A 21,653-nucleotide genomic window follows, 5' to 3' on the forward strand; every position below is an offset into this window, starting at 1 on the left:
TCTCCATTGTGACGTGGCTCGAGTTGTTTGGAGTTTTTTTTATGGTTTGTTTGGGGTGGAGTGGGTTATGCCTAGGAGCGTCTTGGACTTATTGAGTGCTTGGGGTACTTTGCTGGGTCGTGGTCCTGCTCACCGTGTTTGGAAGCAGGTTCCTCTTTGTGTTTTGTGGGGCTTGTGGCGGGAGAGAAATTCTAGGCTTTTTGAGGATGTGGAGGTTCAGGCTGGGGCTCTTTGTAGAATTATGCTTAATATGTTGTTTTTTTGGGTGTCGGCGAATGGCATGGGTAGTATGTCGTACGCTGATTTTTTACTTTCTTGTTCGTTTCGGTCCTCTAATTAGGGGCTCCTTTGTATACTCCATGTGTACTAGGGTTGCGCCCCTCTGCGCTCTTTAATGAATTCTTACTTATCAAAAAAAAAAAAAAAAATTTAAATACACAAAAAAAAAATTTAGTGTCATTTACGAATAAGAGATGAGACACATGCAACTCATCATTATCCCTTTATCCCACCGAAAATCCTGATGAAATCCCCTTATCAACAGACGCGGACAACATTCTACTCAATGCTTCCATAACAACAAACAACAGAGATGATAAGCCTTCTCTAAGTCCAATTTCCAATTCACATAGCCATAAGCCTTCTCTAAGTCCAATTTATAGAGCATCCTAGGGACTCCTGATCTAATTTTACTATTAAAACATCTATTTGCAATAAAGACCGAGTCTAAAATTTGTCTACCCCTGATAAAAGTATTTTGAAAATTGGATAATTTAAGAGTGAATAAATGAAATACTGAAAGTTAGGACTGTATCAAGATCAACCCTCCCACAAACCTTTGCCCATTTAGTCTTTGTGACTTACTATGTTGTTTGTCCTTAACGTTCTCTGCAAAAGCTCTCAATATCTGTATTTTTTATCTGTGTAACATTAATTTTGATGCTTTTTGACATAATTTTTTTTTTAATAAGTGATTTCATATTATTAATAAGGCGCAGAGGGATGCAATCCTAGTACACATGAAGTATATAAGAGAAACCCTAAAAGGAAGAAAGAGAAGAACATAAATTCAAAAAAAAATGCAGAAGTAGAAACAATCAAGCTATGATATGCCGCTATCCAAAGATGTAATGTGTTAAGTAGAAGCATCCTAATTTTATCGCTGATGTCTCTACGTCTTCAAAGTGTCGAGCATTCCTCTCACGCTAAAGACACCACATTAAACACAACATAACTAACTGCCAAACTTCCTTAGCTGGACCACACCCAAACGAAGCGCCCCAACTAGTCAACAAATCCACCTGATTTTATTGGAGTGCAAATCCTTCGCAAATTCACTAACTGGAATTTAACCTCATCCCCAATGCCACCCCATAAAAAATTCATTTGAAGTATCTCAAGTCTATTAGCCACGCCCATTGGAATAAGGAACAATGACAAGTAATACGTAGCTAGGTTGGAAGGAGTACTTTTATGCAGAGCAACCGACCACCCTTCGATAAATAAAGTTTCTTTCAACCAGTCAATTGACGTTCCATTTTCTCAACAACTCCATTCCAAATAGCATTGGCCTTATATGAAGCACCCAATGGCAAACCCAAAAATTTCATTGCCAATGAAGCAACTCTACATCCAAGAAGATGAGCCAGTTCTTTGACATCTTCCACTTCTCTGATAGGAACAATTTCAGATTTACCTAAATTGATTCTCAAACCCGACACTGCTTCAAAACATAACAAAATACAATGTAGATGTTGAATTTGTACGGAATGCGCACCACAAAAAATCAACGTATCATCAGCGAACAGAAGATGAGACACTACCAATCCTTCATTGTCCCTGGACCCTACTGAGAACCCTGTCAAGAGACCACGATCCATTGTCGCAGTTAGCATTCGGCTTAATGCCTCCATAACCATCACAAACAATAGTGGCAAGAGCGGATCCCCCTGTTGCAACCCATGAGATCTAGTAACAAAATCGGATGGAGTTTCATTCACAAGTACGGAAAATCTCACCGTAGAAATACAAAACTCTATCCAATCCCTCCATATCTCCATAAAACCACATCTACTAAGCAAATAAAGAAAAAGTTCCCAGTTGACATGATCATACGCCTTCTCCAAATTCGACAACACCCCAGATTCCCTCGTTCTAAGTCTACTATCCAAGCATTCATTAGCAATAAGTACTGAATCCAAAATTTGTTGACCTCCAATGATGGCATTCTGTGAGTTAGAAATAATCTTGCCCAACACCAACTTAAGCCTGTTAGCGAGAACTGTGGAGATGATTTTATACACTCCGCCCACTAGACTAGTAGGTCGGAAATCCTTCACATCCACAACACTTGTTTTCTTTGGAATCAGAGAAACAAACATTGCATTAAAGCTTTTCTCAAATTGTCATCGACTATGAAATTCTGAAAACACGGCCATAATATCCTTTTTCAATACTTCCCCACAGTTTTGAAAAAAAGCCTTGGTGAAGCCGTCCAGTCCTGGCACCTTATCACCATTCAATCCCCTCACAACCTCCGACACGTCCTACTCCTCAAACTCTCTTTCTAACCAAGTATTCTCATCCGCGTCAATGGATTGGAACGAAAGACCATCCATCCTTGGCTACCAAGGACACTGCTCAAAGCACAATTTGCTGTAAAAATGTGCTATATGCTCCTTTCTCCATTGGATTATTGGATAGAACCATTGGTACTCAAAGATTCCACATGATTATTTCTTCAATGTGAGTTGGGCACCCTATGAAAAAATTTGGTGTTTTTGTCCCCCTCCTTCAGCCACAAAGCTCTTGATTTTTGTCTCCAACTCACTTCCTCAAAAAGGAAAGTTGTCTCCAACTCCTTAAACATATCGACCTTCCTCATCCTCTCCTCCTCAACTAAACCACAATCCTCTGCAATTATATCCTGATCCCGAATGCCCCTTCTTTTTCTTCCCTACATTTCCAAAAACTTCTTCATTCCATTTTTCAAATCCGCCTTCAAAGCTTTCAACCATAAAATTCTACCATTGATATGGGAGTTCTTTTTTTTTTCCGCAACTTTTTGAAATTTTTTGATATTAGGAGTTCTTTTAGGGAATGCTTCTGGTAGAAATTAAGCAGCGGACTCATGTTTGAATAAATAAGGCTAGGATGCCTGCTTTGGTTTTGCACAAGTTTTTGTCCCCCATAAGCAAGCTAGTTGTCTGATTTCCATCATTTACTAGTTATAAATTGCCTTTTTGTCTGATTGCTGTAGCCAGATATTTGAAATTTTTCAACAGGGATATTGAAATGATGATGACCGTGTACTGTTTAATTCCATGAAGTGATAATATGTTGATTCTCATGCAAATCACTGAACTACGATCTAAAAATTTCTCCTGATTTCTCTTCCAGGTTTGGGCTAGAATATGGTCTGTTCTAGCAAATCACTTTATTTCAGCTGGGAGCCATCATGATGAGAAAATATCTATGTATGCCATAGATTCTTTGAGGCAGCTTGGTATGAAGTATTTGGAGCGTGCTGAACTTGCCAATTTCACTTTCCAGAATGACATTCTGAAACCATTTGTTATTCTTATGCGAAATACTCGAAGTGAATCCATAAGAAGCCTAATTGTTGACTGCATTGTTCAAGTATGTCTACTTAATTAGCTTTGCTTAACAGTATTAAGAATTGAATTTGAACTGTCTATATCTACGATGTTCTTGGGCATTTTTTTTAGAAGTTAATTTTTGGTGTCTACTACAGATGATAAAGTCTAAAGTTGGCAGCATAAAGTCTGGATGGCGAAGTGTTTTTATGATTTTTACAGCTGCTGCAGATGATGACTTGGAATCAATTGTTGAAAGTGCATTTGAAAATGTTGAACAGGGTAAGAACCACGCTTCTTCTTCTTCTTGCACTAGTAGTTGCTGTTATATATTAATGTTATTTTTCTTATTGGAAACTTCAGTATATCTAACACCAAGTATATTTGCAGTTATCTTGGAACACTTTGATCAAGTAGTTGGAGATTGTTTTATGGACTGCGTCAACTGTCTTATCAGGTTTGCCAATAATAAAAGTTCGCACCGAATAAGTTTGAAGGCTATTGCACTACTGCGTATATGTGAGGATCGCCTGGCAGAGGTATGTTTTTAGCTGCAGTTTTGTTGAGCATATCACTTATGTTTTGATAGAATTACATCTTTCATGGTGTTAAGCTTTTGAATTGTTGGGGGATGAGTTTGGTGGAATTTTTTTTTTATGGTAAATCTATTGGAGAGATGCAGATGAATATTGGAAGTTCTACTTGTGTCAGCATGCACAGCAAAACTATATAATTTTTTTTTATAAGTAATCAAGATATCATTAAAAGCGTAAAGTGTCTCCCAAGTACATAGGAAGTATACAAGAGAAAACACCTAACTAGAATAAGAAAAAAGAACAAAGAAATAATGAAAAATAAGTACCAAATGAGATACAAATGCAGATGTCCAAAGATAAAGAGTATTAAAGAAAAAAGATTTAGACACCTCCAATGTCCTCTCGCGGTCCTCAAAACTTTTAACATTCTTTTCCCTCCAAAGCAAATGGGAGTTTGCTTGCTCTAGAATTGATAGAGAAGCATTATAAAGATTGGTGATAGAGACTAAATATGATAGTCTAAGGGGAGGTTGGTGCCCTGGGGTAACAGGGCCATTTGGAGTGGGAGTATGGAAATTTATAAGAAGGGTGGGAAATGTTTTCAAAATTTGTTAGATATAAGGTGGGTGATGGATCAAAGGTCAATTTTTGACATGATATGTAGTGTGGAGATAGTCCATTGAAGATATCTTATTCAGACTTGTTCAGTATTGAACGTAGCAAGGATGTGTGGATGGTGGATAACTTTTTGTTTTGATTTGGTAAAATATTCACTGAAATGTAACTTTTACTAGACCAGTTCAAGATTGGGAGGTGGAGGTGATCCTTTCTTTCTTTGAGATGTTGTACTCTTTCAGAATAAGACAAGGAGATGTGGATAGAATATGTTGGAGTCTTTCCAAAAGGAGCACGTTTGAAGTGAAGTTGTTTTATCGAGTTTTAACTTGTCCGAATGGATCCTCTTTTACTTGGAAGAGTATTTGGAAAGTCAGGGCTCCCTCGTGGGTGGTGTTTTCTGTGTGAACAACGGCTTTAGGGGAAATATTAACACTGGATAATTTGAGAAAGAGAAATGTTGTGGTGGTGTAGTGGTGTTGCATGTGCAAGAAGAGTGTGGAGTCCATTGATCACTTGTTGATTCACTGTAAAGTAGCGAGAGAGTTATGAACCTCTATTCTTTTTTTGATGAATAATAATAATGTTATTGAAGAATAAGGAAATTCCTTGTACACGAAGAGTGTACAAGAAAAACAAAAGCACCAAAGAACTAGCTGCTATACAAGAGAAACAAGAGCACCAAGAACTAGCTGCTGTTACAATCTAGAAAACAAATCAGATCTACCAAATTCTCTGAAGAGAAGTTAGGAACATGAGCAAGGGCTCAATCCAGAAGAGATCTCAGGAATGAGGATTTAAGAAGTAGCACATTGGACTCACTATCCTCTAAGAGCCAATGTTTCCTTTCTCTCCAAATACTCCACATTAAAAGGGCAGGAATAACTTTTCAGATAGCTTCTCTAGGATGTCCATGTCCAAGGAATTCCAACAATGGAGAAGTTGAGGCACATTACTAGGTGTGACCCAAGAGACCCCAAAGCTGTTAAGCACTAAGTGCTAAATATCAACGGAAAACTCACAATGGAGGAGAAGATGGTTAACAGTTTCCTCATCCTTCTTACAAAGGCAACATCGATTAATCAGCTGAAACCCCCGCCTTCTAAGAATGTCCACCATGAGGATTCTACTCAAAGTTGTGGCCCATAAAAAGAAAGCAATGCGTGAAGGGGCCTTCACCTTCTAAATGTTTTTCCAAGGAAATGAACTAAGCTCTTCACTGCTAAGGGAAGTTAACATAGTGTAGTAGCTTTTTACTACAAAACCATGTTGGCTCGAAGGAGTCCACACCATGCTATCTATAGCTCCTGGAAGTGGAGCTCTATTCTTAGTATGTTTGGTGTTGGTGTTGATTGGGTTATTATGAAATTATGGAGGTTGGCTCCATTGTGTTTGGTGCCTTTGGAGAGAGCAGAACGCTCAAAGCTTTGAAGATGTATAGACTTTGGTGCTAAAGCTGTAGAGAATCATGCTCAACACTTTATGTACTTGGATATTAGCTCATTGCAGCTTACTTGTTTCTAGTTTTGCAGTTTTTTTTTCTTTTGTTTTTTAAAAAAATTTTTGTATCAGCTGAAATACAACTAAATCGAATGAAAAGGAACAGAACTGGATGGCACCGATCAAAACAGTGTTGTTAACCAGCCGAAACAATGCCGGAAACTACCAAACCGTCTGAAACAGCACCAGAAACCTATTACCTAGATTAATTGTCACCAGAAACCTATTAACTAGATGAATTGTCACCTGAAACCACCGAAGTCTTGCTGGAAACCAACAAATTCGGCTGAAACTAAGGGTGTACAACCGGTTGCGGTTGCAGTTATTTGGTCATAACCGCAACCACAACAGAGATACCTCGTTATTCCCATTTCAATACCCCCAACCGGTAATTTTTACCAACCGCCGGTTATCCTGTTATTAAAAACGGGTTATTAACCGGATAACCGGTTTTTATATATTGTTGAATTTTTTTAGTTTTTACGTGCTTGCAAACTAGAGAACAAATTAAATTGATTTAATCTCCTTAGGTTATGCAGAAGCCAAGCAGACATCAAAATCCAAAGACTCAGATTTATGCCATACTGTATATATATCTAACCACATTGAGAGAAAGACGGGCTACTTGATAGTTTGGTATATATCCTGACAAGTAACTAGGGAGAACAAAAATGATAAAGCATAATCTCATACATCATTCATATAACTTTAGCTTTTAAAAACAAGCAAGTTGAAGACTAGTACAGAAATTGAACATTTCTCAAAAATTCCAAGGGCTCGAATATGACTCTCACATCTATTGTACATACATGATCTTACCTAATAAGAGAAGAAGAGAAAAAGAAAGAAAGAGGAAAGAAGAAGAGGAGAGAAGTGGAGAAGAAGAGGCGACAGCGTGAACTATGAAGATGCTATAACTGGTAACCGCAACCGGATACCCGGTTATCTGGTTGTGGTTATTTTCGGTTTTTTGGTTTCTCAGTTTTTTCGGTTAGCGGTTGTTACCAGTTATTAACGGCTACTAGTTATTTTCGGTTAATAACTGCCCCGCTTGTATACCTTTAGCTGAAACATGATTCAAAACTCAAATACCGGCCGAAAAATCGCTGGGAAATACCAATGCCGGTCGAAACTTGTTGAGAAATACCAACACGTGTGGAAACTTGCCGGAAAATACCAACGCGGTTGAAACACATGGGAAAATACCCTCACCTGTTGAGACTAGCAAGAAAATAACAACACCGGTTGAGATTTGCTAGAAAACACCAACGTCAGCTGAAAGGTCACTGGAAAATATCAACGTGGGTCAAAACTGGCCGAAGAACACCAACATCAATCGATTTGCCGGAAAACGCCAACGCTGGTTGAAATGTTGTTGGAAAACCTCACCGCTGTCCAAAACATGATTTTGTCAAGTTGACCTTGTTAGAATTTGGGTTGATCTGATTTTAAGAATAAACTAGGTGATGGGTCGAGCCCGAGTTGACTTGACCATATTGGGCTGGCATGATCCGTATCCTTTAAGATGGACTGCACTTAGGTTGGACTCAAACCTGTGCTGGATTTGGGTGATCTGGACTTGGCCTAAGAATAAAACTGAATAACGTTATGCCGGATAAGGGATTAAACCAAACTAGGATATCCTTATCCCTTTTCTTCTTTTAATCACATTGGAAATTCGTCGTCGGCAACCAAATGACGCAAACAGCCACCACAGGAACACGAATAGATACCATCGATGACTGCAAAAGTGTGAATGGACCACCACAACAATGGTGCGACCATAATCTAGGTTAAAGAAAGAACTATTGAGGAACTCACTTCCTTTTTCTTTCATTCTTTGTACTCTTGGTCGGCTGCGTTCCTCGCACCCTTAGTGTTTAGTTGTAATGATTTCCTTGTTTTGTTTTCTTCTTCCTTTTAGATGCCTTTTTTGTATACTTCCTGTGTACTTAATTGCGCTTTGCGCTTTTTATTGATTTTTCTCTTATCAAAAAAAAAAAAAATTCGCCTCATTGTCGGCAACCACAAAAGGTTGGCTTGCCACCTTTCACACTACGATTAACCACAACTGAACAACACAACACACTGCTGATAATCAAAACACAATCAACGGCAACACACTCACAACCACCGCGAAACCATTGGCGACCCCAACAAACTGGCCAACCACCACAAACAATACCACATACCACAGAAACGATCAAAAAACTCCACACACAATACCACGACCACAAGATAACCGCCGGCTGCCGCCATAAAAAGCAGACAGAATTTTTATTTTTTTCATCCATCACTTATAGCCACTGACCACCATATTGATGAGGTATATGGCAGCGGCCACCATTGACCTCCACACTTGCAGATGGGGAGAAATAGAATAACAAAGAAAAAGGAAAAACATGCGGATACACTTTTCGTTATTCTTTTTTTAATTCCTAAGTTCTAATACCGTGTTAAGAAAATATGGTGATTCCAAAATTCACACACTTTTCATTCATACACTAGTATTTATAGGAGTAAATACAATGCTCTAGATTTAGGACACCTGGTCTCATAGAAACACCTAAAAGGGACACCTCACTACCTTCTAGAATAGGGACACTTATCCCTTTCTCTCTAACAAGAACTGTGTATGGTGCATGTCTCTGTGTGTTTTCTGTAATATATTAGCAGCATCTCTAGTTGCTGTTGTATTTTCTTGGCTCACTACAAGAGCATGTTGGCATTATTGGATATTGAGGAAGTCTGCTAGAAATCATTTGATATCATCTTTTGCTTCAAATAGTTTGTTGGGGGTTCTTTATTTATCTTCCACGGAGAAGTGGTTACACTGCTTTGTGATCACTGTTTTAGTGTCTCCATGTTTGTCAATTTTAGGGCCTCATACCTGGAGGTGCATTGAGACCCATTGATGGTAATGTGGATGCTACTTTTGATGTGACTGAGCATTATTGGTTCCCCATGCTAGCTGGATTATCTGATCTGACATCAGATCCAAGACCAGAGGTCAGGAGTTGTGCACTTGAAGTTTTGTTTGATTTACTGAATGAGAGAGGTAGCAAATTCTCATCATCATTTTGGGAGAGCATCTTCCATCGTGTCTTGTTTCCTATTTTTGATCATGTAAGACATGCCGGAAAGGAAAATTTAATTTCTTCTGATGATGAGTTGCTTCGTGAAACAAGCATTCACTCACTTCAATTGCTGTGCAACCTTTTCAACACTTTCTACAAGGTACTTGATATTGATTTTTTTTAACTGTACTCCATGTGTTTGCCAATTGGTCAGGAGTCGATACATTGATCCTGATGCTAATGTTTAATAAGGATGAATGGATGCCAAAACTGATGTGTTGGTTGTCAAGAAAGTGTGTGCCATAGAATACATTACATTGTAAGCCAACATTTTGTATGTGGTGCACTGCAAAAAGATATATCTTTGGCCAGAGACCTGCATGAAGTTAATGTGCATGATTGAAGCAAGTGCTGAATGTTGTTATGATGCACACACGAACACAATGATTATTGCTTGAATGTTTAGAAGAGATGTATTAATCTCATTTACATATCAATGGATGTAATGACAATCTTGACGGTATTGTTACTGCTAACTTTTAGTTCTTTTCGAAGTTGTTCTTGTTGCCTCATTTGAAATTTTTTTGGGATTTGTGATCCTGTAACTAAGAGTATATAGTATTACTTGGATACTGCCAATCACATGAATAAATATCTTATAATGATGGTGAACTTATTGACAACAATGTGATCAAGTGTTTAGTGAAACAAATGACTCAAGAGGATGATAACTTGAACAATTTTATTGATCTCTTCAACTTGATGCATCTGACCATGTTACTGAGTATAGTAGTCTGTGTTTTGAGCATTTGGTATTTAAATTATGCTGTGGGACGATCTAATTTTTTAAATATATTCCAAAAAATTTAAAAAAAATTCTGACGGCAACTTTATTATCCTTATTTTGTACAGGAGGTATGTTTTATGCTTCCACCATTATTGAGTTTGCTGTTGGATTGCGCCAAACAGACAGATCAATCTGTGGTTTCAATATCTCTGGGTGCACTGGTGCATCTTATAGAAGTTGGAGGACACCAATTCAGTGAGAGCGACTGGGATATGCTGTTGAAAAGCATAAGGTGCATATCTCTTATTTCCTTAAAATCTTTTGTAACTCTTCTATTACTAATCATTGTTTTTATTTTGATCATTAGAGATGCTTCATACACAACACAACCCCTTGAGCTGCTCAATGCTTTAGGTTTTGATAGTGCTTCCCTAAAGTCTTTTGACAATGAGGAAGTGGATGGCCATACGTTTGATGTCAGGGACAATGGAAACGTACATCTGTTGCCATCCCCAAATACTGGTCCTGATGGCACTTCAGGGAACCCTAATGCAGCAGTTCCGCTGGATCACTATCAAGAATCAGGGTCACAAAGTAATGTGAATGGATCTGAAGGTTAGTTATTAGAAATTTCATGGAAATATATGTTTATAGCATGCTCATGATTAACATTCAAATAACTGACAATCTGCAATCCAACAGATTGAAAACAAGAATCTAATAAACTGTTTTTTTCCATTTTATCCTATATTATGAATGAAGGGTTAATTTTGCCTACCTTTGAATTTTTATTCCTGAAGGGATTCCATCACCATCAGGAAGAGGTTTGAAAACTGTTGATGGAGGCCTCCAACGGAGTCAGACAATAGGCCAGAGGATTATGGGAAATATGATGGATAATCTCTTTCTCAGAAATCTTACTTCTAGGTCTAAAAGCCATGCTTCAGATGCTTCGGTACCATCTTCTCCAGTCCAGGTATATCACCAGTACTTATCATCACGTCCTAAAGGCCATGTGATATCTACTTTAGGTTTACCCCCATTGATTCTTACCTAGTTAATTATGCCTCTAACATTTGTATTTTTACTGCTTTTAATTCAAATTTCTTGAATGTCATACCTTAATTGAATGCAGAACTTTCAATGGGTTCTTTCTGACTTGGAGTACATTTGTCCCAAAAAAAGAAAAAGAAAAGGGGAAACTTCATTTAACTCTCCTGAACTTCCATCACTTTTGCAATCATCATACCAAAGTTCAAAAACTCTTAATTTTTGCAGTCTCACCTCTCATGCTAGGGTTTGGGGTTAAATCAGACGATCAAAGGATAACATGGCACTTATACCTCTGTAAACTTTATAAAATTACAAAATTACCGGACAATTTTCATTTTTTGAGGGTATTTTGGTAATATTCACATCCTTTGTTTGGATTCAATGAAAAATCCTAACGGATGGGTAATACTGTGAAAAATTGAAAGTTTGATACACTAAATTGAGAATTTTTTAACCTTAGGGAGATATTGCAAAAGTAATGGAAGTTCAGAGGAGTTAAGTGAAGTTTTCCCAAAAGAAAAAAATAAAATAATAATAAAAAAAAAAAACTTGTCAGACAATCAAATCCACTTTAACTTATTCACTGTACCTGCTAGGAAAGTGGCTGGTTCTGGATCTGGCTGTATACAGTTTTTGGTTAAAGTTTTGTTGGAGTTCAGATGTTTGTTTGGTGGTACTCACTACTCAGGCTGGAAGCAGATTGGGGTGTATAAAGCTATTTATTTGTCTTGTGGCACATATTTACTAGCCTTCTAGGAATATTATCTTTAGACATGCTCTGAGGCAAGAGATTGAGGCCATTCGTTTGTTTTATTTTGTTTATATATTTATTTTTGAAGCCTAGATAAAATCTTGTGTGCACCTTTTTCTTTTATAGGTAAAGCATTTCATTAAAAGCGTAGAGGGGCGCAACCGCGCAACCCTAGTGCACAAGTATACAAGAGAAAACCCCTTAAATGAGAGAGAGAAGAATAAAAATCCACAAAATCATAAAAGTTAGAAAATTGTGAGATATTATACTCCTCTCTATCTTTTCTCTCTCGACTTTTCTAGACTCTTTCACCCCAGCAATGGCGCTTGTAGGCACGTACCGCTAGGGTTCCTTTCTGTCAAGCTCGCTAGGGATGGCTTTGGAGAGGTGATTCTTCATGGAGGCTAAAACCTTCCTCTTCTCGGTGGAAGAAGGTAAGCCTGTGCTGAGATTGGAGGAGAGAAGGAAAGGCTTCTTAGGGGTGGTGCGTTTGGGTTTGTAGTGCACTGCTTGGGTTATTGCAGTGGTGAAGGAGGCTTTGCAATCTCAGGGTGTCGAGGATTTTTTCAAATCCTTCTGAGAAGATTCGAAGGCTTGGATTGTTCGGAAAGGCTGCAATAAGGATGGTTGTTTCTTGGAGCTGGCAGTTTTTGCAGTGGATTCATCTTGTTCCTGGAGGGACGTGAAGGGCAAGGATGGAACAAAGTGGTTGATGAGCTGGGCAAGGTGTTGGTTTTCCTGGATTCCACGTCTGGGTCTCCTCCCGTTGGTGCGCTATCTCCAGTGAAGGAGGATGGGAAGGAGGTTTTGGGTTTGAAGGCCTCCTTATCAAGCTTGGGTGGGGCTTGGCCCCCTTTGGGTGGTGCTATTCCGTTGTTCGCAGAGGTGGTGAGGTCTCAAGGCCTTGTCATGTTGCGGATTCCACCGGTTGAGAGGCGTGAGCTTGATCTTCTCCTAGTAGTGAGACTGGCAGCTCCGAAGGTGGTGAGGTTGGCCATGGATTGCTCTGTGTTGGAGGAGGAGAAGGAACCACTGGGCAAGGGGCTAAATCTACAGCGCAAGGGTCTTCCAGCACGTCTTCCCTCTACCCAAGGCACAACAGGATCAGCGAGAAAGCCATTGCCTCGTTTGAAAATGAGGACGTGGATGAACCTTCTTGTGAGAATGGTGGGTCGGGTCATTGGGTCGTTGATGGGTCGCTCAGTTGGTTTCGGGCTGGGCCTTAAACCCAATCTCAGATTTTTAGGCTTCCATTTGGGCTGGGTTTTGGCGAAGCCCAAGTCTAAGATTTGGATTGAGGGAACAAGTTAAGGGATCCCTTTGGATCTTGAACTGGGTTTTGAGGTCTCCGTGGGTTGTGGGTCTTCATCGGGTCTTCTATGGCCGAAGTTGATGTTGACGGTCGACTTGGGTGGCGGGTTGTCTGCTCCGACCAGTTCTGGGTTGTCTGCTCCAACTAGTGCTGGGTTGTTTGCTCCAACCGTTTCTGAGTTTTCCTTTCCTCTTGTCGGCACCGGTTATTGCTTGATGGACGCTAATGTTGCTGTTTCCGAGGGATCTACAAACTCTGGGCCGTTTTCTTCTGATCCTAAGTCTGGATCTGCATCTCCAGGTGTGTCATTGCCAGCGATCTCTTCCCCTTCTTTGGCGTTTTTTGGGTCCCCTACGATTGCCTCTTTTTCCAATGTGAGTGCTCCCTTTGGGTGCTCAGTCCTGGATTCAAAGGGTTTCTCTAAGGGGTTTTCTCCGGCTCCCGAGTTCTCTGAAGTTGGGTCAGATTTCAGTGTCTCTTCTTTGGGAGCGACTGCATTGGGAGATAGGCTCCGCTTTTCTCTTCCTGTTATGTCGGAGAGTGGGGCTCCCATCTACCCGTCCGAATCCAAATCGGTTTTGAGATATCATCGGAGATCGAAGGCAAAAACTGCTAAGATGGATACCTCTCTGTTTGACGAGGCTCATATAGCTCTCAGTGCGCCAATGACACCATTTTTGGGTGCTTCTTCTCAGGCCTTAGGTGGGACCGTAGTCAAGTCTTCGCCGAAGCTAGGTGGGGGAGCGGGTAAGTCTCCTCTGTCTAGCTTTCTTCGGCGAGTGTTCCCTCCCCTCTGAGTGGTTGTGCTTCTCCTATCGCTAAAAAGGAGGTGAACTTCAAGTCGAATGGCTTGATCCAATCTCAGCAATGGCCGATAGGTTTTGGCCCGTCTGAGGAGATTGTTGTGTGGGATTAGGGAGATGGTGTTTGGGTTGGGGAGGAAGGAGACTCCCCTTACCCCTTGGATATCTGTCCTCTTGACGTGCCCTTGGATTGGGCGCCGGATGATGTTGAAGATGAAGATCCATCCTTCGCGATTTTTGATTCCATTGAAGAGGATTTCCATCGGGTTAAAAAGGGTACGAGTCTTAAAATTAAAGAGAGGAGAGAGGTGCTGAGTCTGGAAAGCTCAATTGACTATGGCGATGCAAGCATGCCCTCTAGGAAAAGGAAAGGAAAGGCTCCGGTGCTGTAGCGTTGAGTGCTCCTTGTGGGTTTGTTTAGGCTTCTCTTTTGTTGCTTTGAGTGCTCTTTGTGGGTTTTGTGCTTAAGGGCTTAGGTCCCTGTGGGTTTGTTTGGGTTTCTTTTTGTGGACTGGTTCGGATTTGAGGGCTTTTGGTTTTGAGGGTTTGGTGGGTTTCTTTCTTTTTTTTTTGGCTATTTCTTTTTAACTTTTTAGCTAAGTGCTTACTCTTGTATACTTTCGGAGTACTTAAGGGCGTGTCTATGTATAAAACGATTTTACCAAGATATTCTTTAGCTCTTCTATCAAAATCTCGCGATCTTCAAAATACCTTGAATTCTGCTCTCTCCATATACACCACATTAAGCACAAAGGGAACATTCTCCAAGCGTCTAAAATAGAATAACTTCCTAACTGACCTCTCCAACAATCCAACAACTCTATACGCTGAAAGGCTAAAAATCAAAGTCCATAAATCTCTTACCACTTCACAATGGAGAAGAAGATGATCTATGGATTTCTCACTCCTTTTACGCATGCAACAACAATCCATAACTATGACTTTTCTCTTGTTCAGGTTATCCAAAGTCATAATCTTCCCAAGAGCCGTTGTCCACTCAGAGAAACTCACTCTCGATGTAACCTTGACTCCCCAAATGGTCTTCCAAGGAAATGATGAACTAGATGGAGGGGATAACGTTTGATAAAACGATCTTACTTCAAACTTCTGCGTCTTGGATGGTATCCACCAAATACTATCCTCTCCATCTCGTCTCACTCTAAAATAGTACAACACATAAAAAAAAAAAAAAAACACAGTTACCAATTCTACCTCGCAATCCTGCACAGGTATGATAAAAGATAAATTCCACTAAATATTTCCATTAGAAAACTGCAAATGATCTGCCACACATGCCTCCTTACAACAATCAATACTAATCAACTCTAGAAATGATTCATTCAGTGGCTGGTCCCCACACCATAAATCATGTCAAAACCTTATCTTGGTTCCATCTCCCACATCATATCTAACAAATCTCGAAAATAACTCTCCACCCCTTCCCTCTATGTTTCCACACTCCAACTCCAAAGGGTCCCACCACCTCTTTAGAACGCCAACTCCACTCATACTATCATATTTTGCTTCCACTGCCGATCTCGACAAAGCCTCCTTCTCCATAACATAATGCCATAACTATTTGCCTAGAAGAGCTTGGTTAAAATGAGTCAAATTTCTTACCCCCAAACCACCCATTTTGCTTCGGAGAACAAATCTTCGACCAATTTACTAAATGAAACTTAAATCATCATTTATACCGCCCCATAAAAAATGTATTTTTAATCAAGGTCAACCTACCTCCCTTCAACAAATACAGCATTTTCCAACCAACCAAATGCCTTTCCATTTTTTCTACATTGCCGCTCCATATAGAAGTAGATTTATGCGATACTCCGATATTAGTCAAACTTTCTACATCAACCACTTTACCGGCTAGAATAATCTCTAATTTAGATAAATTAATCTTCTAGTTAAATGCTTTCTCTTGTATACTTCCGGTGTACTTAGGGGCATCTTACGCTTTTAACAAGACAAGTTTATTACTTATCAAAAAAAATCTTCAACTCCAACATTACTTTTGAAAAAAAAAAAATGATAATGCAAATTACGGAGTTGTTCACTATTAGCTTCACAAAAGATCAATGTGTCATCCGCAAACAAGGGATGAGACACTGCAAAATCTTCATTATTTCTCAATCCCACCAAAAAACCTGATAAGATCACTAACAGCAGTTTCTTTAAATCTTATTCCGTTCCCTACATGTAGAAAAAACTCCTAAAAAACCACTTGAATCAAATTTCCTTGTTCCCTAAACTAAGGAAACACCAAGGGAACTAAAAGTTGTCTCCTACATCTAGGTAAGCAAAAATGGTTCCCTTAGCATTATTTTAATATAAAAACTTTCTCATTCCTCTAGCATTTATTAACAATATTTAAATAATTTCTCTTTCCTCTCTTTCTCTTAGCATTTAATTAAAGAATATTTAAATGGTGTAAGGAAATGATAAGGGAAGCTATTGTGGAGTGCATTTAAATAAAGAAGTAAAAAGTGATTTAATTCCCTAAATTGAAGAAAGTGTAAGGGAAGCTACTGCTAGTGCTCTAATAACCCCCTATCCATTGTGGCCGACATCATCTTACTGAGAATCACACCGTAGATATAAAATGTGCTATCCAAGCTCGGCTTTTCTCCCCAAAACCACTTCTCTTAAATAAATACAACAAAAACTCCAAATTCACATGGCCGTAAACCTTTTACAAATCCAATTTACACAAGCAGCCATGGACCCCTACTCAAATTTGACTATCAATACTTTCTTTAGCAACCAAAACTGAATCCAATATTTGTCACTCTTGATAAATGCATTCTGCAATAATTCCTTCACTATCGGAGACTACCAGCAGGCCAGCTTACATTTTTTGTGTAAAAAACAGTCTGGTCGCTATGAATATTTAGTTATTGGGGGAAAAATGTTTTTAAATAAACTCTCTCTCTCCCTCTCTCTCTCTCAACGGCGTGTGAGAGCGCGTCAAGCTAGGAGATTCTTTCTCTTTGCCTTCCTGCTGTTCGTTTTGCTGTTGGGTGTTGAATTTCGGGTTTCCAGTTCTTGGGTCTCGTTTGTATCACGCATAGGGGCTCAACCGGTGGCTTCTCTTTTTGGGTTTCTCTCTTCTGGCGACAATGTGTACTTCTGAGGTGGCCGATTGAGTGTTGGGTGTGTGTTGAGATAGAGAAAAGTTTTATCGTGGAGTCGAAGATTTTTGTCTTCTCGGTGCTGGATGGGGTGTCGATGCTGAGGGTGGGGGAGGAAAGAAAAAGTTTTTCCAGGGAGATCATCATCAATTCTCAGTGCTCCGAGTGGCTTGCATCAACGTTGGAGATTCTCTTGTGTCATCCGGAAGATCAAGATTTCATCAAATCCTTCAGGGAATGGTCAAAAATCTTGATTGCTCAGAGAGGTGGCAACCAAGCAGGCCGTTTCTTAGAGGCAGCAACATTCGGGATGGGTGGTCGGAAAGGGGTTATTGTGATCCCTGAGGGGCGTAGAGGGTGGGGTTGGCTCAAATTCTCGGACAAGCTGAGAAAGGCCAGAGATTATCTCTCTACCAAAGCGGGTTGCGGGTCTGGGTCTTCGCTTGCATCGGTCAAGACAGTTGGGAAGGAAGAAGAGGTTAGGCCGGGTTTGGTTCCTCTTTGGAAGGGGCACTCCTTTGTGGAGGTGCTGAGGTCTGGTTCGGTCTCGGCCGTGAAGGAGCTCATTGTGGGGGGTCGTCATTCTGGGTGGAGGGCATCGCCAAAGGAGTAGTGTGCTCTTGACTTTCTTCCGATGGTGAGGCATGCAGAGTTTGAACCAAGATCGGTGGTGGATTGCTTCTTGTTGGAGTCCCCGCCGCTAGAGCTGTTGGGCAAAGACCGGCATCTTCATCCAAAGGGTAAGAAGGTTCTCTCGTTAGAATTTGAATTTTGAAAATTCAAAATCCGAATATTCGAGAACGCGTACGTGGAATAAACTGGGTTTCGGATTTTATGTGGCCTTGGGCCGGGCTGTAAGAAAACTTCTGGACCGGTTTTTCGAGTCAGGGATGGGTCGTAAACATTTAGGTTTCCGCATGGCCCATTTTTGGCCGAAACCTAAAGTTGCCTGTCCGTCCAGATCCCTACCGGAGACGATGCTGGAGTGGTCTTCTAGGATGATTTTGGTTTGGTGTCCTCCTGGGGGTTTGGTGGGTGATGTGCTGGTAGCCACAGAGGACGCGGGTCCGGCATCGTCAGCTTCTCCAGCCTCTAAAAAATTTGGGTTTCCCCCTTCGCCGGCACCGAATCTTACTTTTTCGACGGCTCCTTCTCCAACTCGTGCTTCGGATCCTGTGTTTAAGGTCTCTCCTCTGAGGCCACTTCAGATTCCTCAACCCGGGTTTGCCCCTCCGTCTCTCACTGGAGCGGCTGTGTTGGGTGAGAAGCTGCGTTTTCCCCTCCCCGTGGTGGTTTCTAAGCCTTTTCAGCATTACTGCAGGAGGGCGAAGGTGCTAAAGGAAGGGCAATCTGTGAAGTGGAATGAGGAGCTATTTTCTAATTCTCTGGAAGCCACGAAGATGACTGTTGGCTGCTCTGTTAAGAAGGTTACGGCTGCTGAGCTGCCAGTGAAGCAGGGTCTTAGGAAGGTATTTCTCAACCCTCGCCCAAAGGTGCCAATTAATCCCACATCGCCGCAAAAGGTCACCGAGGTTGGGATGGTTGGACCTTCATCTCCCCCGAGAGGTTGTCTCACTCCTTATTCCTCTGAAGGAAATGGTTTATCCCTATCTCGCAATTGGCCTGTTGGTTTTGATCACAATGGGAAAATTGTGGCTTGGGAGGAGGACGATGAGTTTTGGGATGGCTTGCCCTTGGATTGGGCTTTGGATGGTGCTTTTGAGGAGGCCTTGGCTATTCCGGATGTCATGGAAGAAGAGTTTTTGAGAGAGAAAATGTTAGCATGCCAAAAGTCAAAAGGCAAGAGGGAGCTTCTGAATCTACAAAGCTCCATTAATTATGGCAACAGTTTAGTTTCCTCCAAGCATAGGAAAGGATAGGCCCACGTTTTGTAGGGTTCATTGTTGCTTTGGTTGGTTGTGGGTTGTCTCTCGGGCATTATTTTTTTCTTGTAACTCTATTTGGGCTCCTTTGTAGTTGTTTGGTGGTTCTTTCTTGGGTTTTTGGGTTTTTTTCTGTTGATTTTGTTGGTTGTTGCGGGTTAGTTTTGAGTATTTCTAGCGGAAACTTCATGTGTACCTAGGGGCGCCTTTACGCTTTTTTTATATATCTTTTCTTACTTATCCAAAAAAAAAAGAAAAAATAAATAAATAAATAAAAAAGATAAACGCATTCTGTGAACTTGAGATGATCTTCCCCAACACCTTTTTCCAACTTGTTTGCTAGTACCTTCGATATGATTTTATATATAGCACCCACTAAACTTATAGGACAAAAGTCAATATCCACAGCACCAGCTTTCTTAGAAATTAGATAAATTCTTCTCAAAGTTTCCTCTACCATGAAACTCCCTAAATACTGCCATTATATCCTCTTTTAGAACCTCCCAACACGCTTGAAAGGAAAAAAAAAATGAATAAGAAAGAAAAACAAACGATGAGAATCCATCAAAGCCCAGAGCCATATCACCATTCAGATTTCTCACCACTTCATATACCTCACTATCCTCAATTCTCTTTCCAACCAAGAACTCTCATCAGCACCATTGACATTAAAAGAAAGGCCGTCCAAATTTGGCCTCCAACAACTAAATTGTTCTTTGGAGAGTTGAGAATAAAACTGCACTATGTGCTCCTTTATTTCTACAGATTCTGAAGATAAAGACCCATTAACAATTATAGCATCCACAATATTATTTCTTCTATTTGAATTTGCCACCTGATGAAAGAACTTTGTATTCTTATCGAATCTTTCAACCGAAGGGCCCTAGATTTCTGCATCCAACCTCCTTCTTCATAAAGAATCAGCCTCTCCAAATCCCTTGATTAATCCTCATTTCTCTTCCTTTCCTCCTCAATTAACAATCTACCTTCTGCAACAATTTCAAGCTCTCGAATACCATCCACTAACTCATTTTTCCTCTTCCCAACAATCCCAAGATCTCTTCATTCCATTTTTTCAAATCCATTTTCAAAGCTCTCAATTTATGCGCCAACACAAAACTAGGGCAACCCTGAAAATTGTATGACTTCCACCATATTTTCACTTGATCCACAAAGCCCTCTGACTTCAACCACATATTCTCAAATTTAAAATACTGACTTCTCCTACTCGAAACCCCAAAATCGAGCAACAGTGGAAAATGATCAGACGATTGTCTAGGAAGTCTCCTTTGAACAACATCAGAAAATTGTTCTTTCCAATCAAAAGAAAGAGGAAACCTATAATTCTTGGCCAACATTGAATCTCACGAACATTAGACCACGTAGATTTTCCACACCCACTAGTGGAATGTCCGTAAGGCCCTGTTCAAATATGAATTATGAAAACTCCGTCATGGCTGGAGAATGACGGGTATCTCCTGATCTCTTACTTGGATATCGAATAGCATTAAAATCTCCCCCACTACACCATGGCTTCTCCCACCTGCTCATAATCCCAACCAATTCATCCCAAAGCACTCTCATGTCATTGTCATTATTTGGACCATATACACCTGCAAATGCCCACTCTAATCATAACAAACACTTCTAAAGGAACATGCAATGGAAAATCTCCCCACACAATCCTTCATCTTTTCCACCACCCTTCTATACCACTTTAACAAAATCCCTCTAGATGCTCCTCTCACCCCTAAATAACACCAATCCACATGTAGACATCCCCATAAACTTCTCACCACCACCCTAGAGAAGCACTTCAATTTAGTTGCTTGTAAACAAATAACATCCACCTTCCAATCCCTAATAAGACCTCTAGTCCTTATCATTTTATCCTTGTTATTCATCCCCTCTTACATTCCAGGATAGTATCTTAGGCTTCATTAGGCACACAATTACCCCTCACCTTTTCTTTACCTTTGTTAGGACGCCCTCCTTTAAATCATAATTAATGGAGCAAGCCAACATATTCAGTTCTTGTTTCCCTCTGTTATATATCTTGGAACAAAATTTAGGGAGAGCTAACCAAACCATCCTGGTTCCTACTTGCTTCAATTGCTGTAAACATAGCCATCACTTGCTCCTCAAACCCCTCACAGGACAACCCCACCACATGACAGAACTTTTTCACTCTCTGAACCACCCAATCTGAGGAAATCGATTCAGGCAGCGCCTGCTCAGCAATAGGATGGACAACCAACGACTCAATTCCTTTCAACTCTTCTCCCATGTCAGGCACCACATCCAGAGAAGAAACTTTCTTACAAACATTTACAGCAACTAGCATACTTTGAATATTCAACAAACCAAACAAAGGACAAAAGTGCATTTTCTGCATGGAAAAGTTATATTGCTTCCTGACAATAGCCATTAAAAAAGTTGTCTTTTGATGATATTTCATAGGTTGCTAATCTTTTTTTATTTGCCAATTTAGCAATATCTATCTCCTCGTATTTAATGCTTATGTCATCTTTGATGTTGCTTACATTCTATATGGTTTGATTTCGACTTCATATATCTAAATGTCCAATAATTTGATGCATATGGTG

General features: G+C 40.2%; 1 protein-coding gene across 3 annotated transcripts in view; it reads left to right on the forward strand.

The window, feature by feature from the left end:
* The window catches only part of LOC133871325 (brefeldin A-inhibited guanine nucleotide-exchange protein 5), a 52,833-nt gene that overhangs the window by 21,356 nt on the left and 9,824 nt on the right, over positions 1–21,653 (forward strand). For all 3 annotated transcript variants that reach the window (XM_062308745.1, XM_062308747.1, XM_062308746.1), the window contains exons 22-28: positions 3,400–3,639; positions 3,755–3,878; positions 3,987–4,135; positions 9,128–9,484; positions 10,237–10,403; positions 10,479–10,726; positions 10,912–11,087. In XM_062308745.1, coding sequence (XP_062164729.1) covers positions 3,400–3,639; positions 3,755–3,878; positions 3,987–4,135; positions 9,128–9,484; positions 10,237–10,403; positions 10,479–10,726; positions 10,912–11,087 — 1,461 coding nt within the window. The remainder of the gene's footprint in view (positions 1–3,399; positions 3,640–3,754; positions 3,879–3,986; positions 4,136–9,127; positions 9,485–10,236; positions 10,404–10,478; positions 10,727–10,911; positions 11,088–21,653) is intronic.

Source organism: Alnus glutinosa, chromosome 6, assembly GCF_958979055.1.
Source record: "Alnus glutinosa chromosome 6, dhAlnGlut1.1, whole genome shotgun sequence".
NCBI lineage: Eukaryota > Viridiplantae > Streptophyta > Magnoliopsida > Fagales > Betulaceae > Alnus > Alnus glutinosa.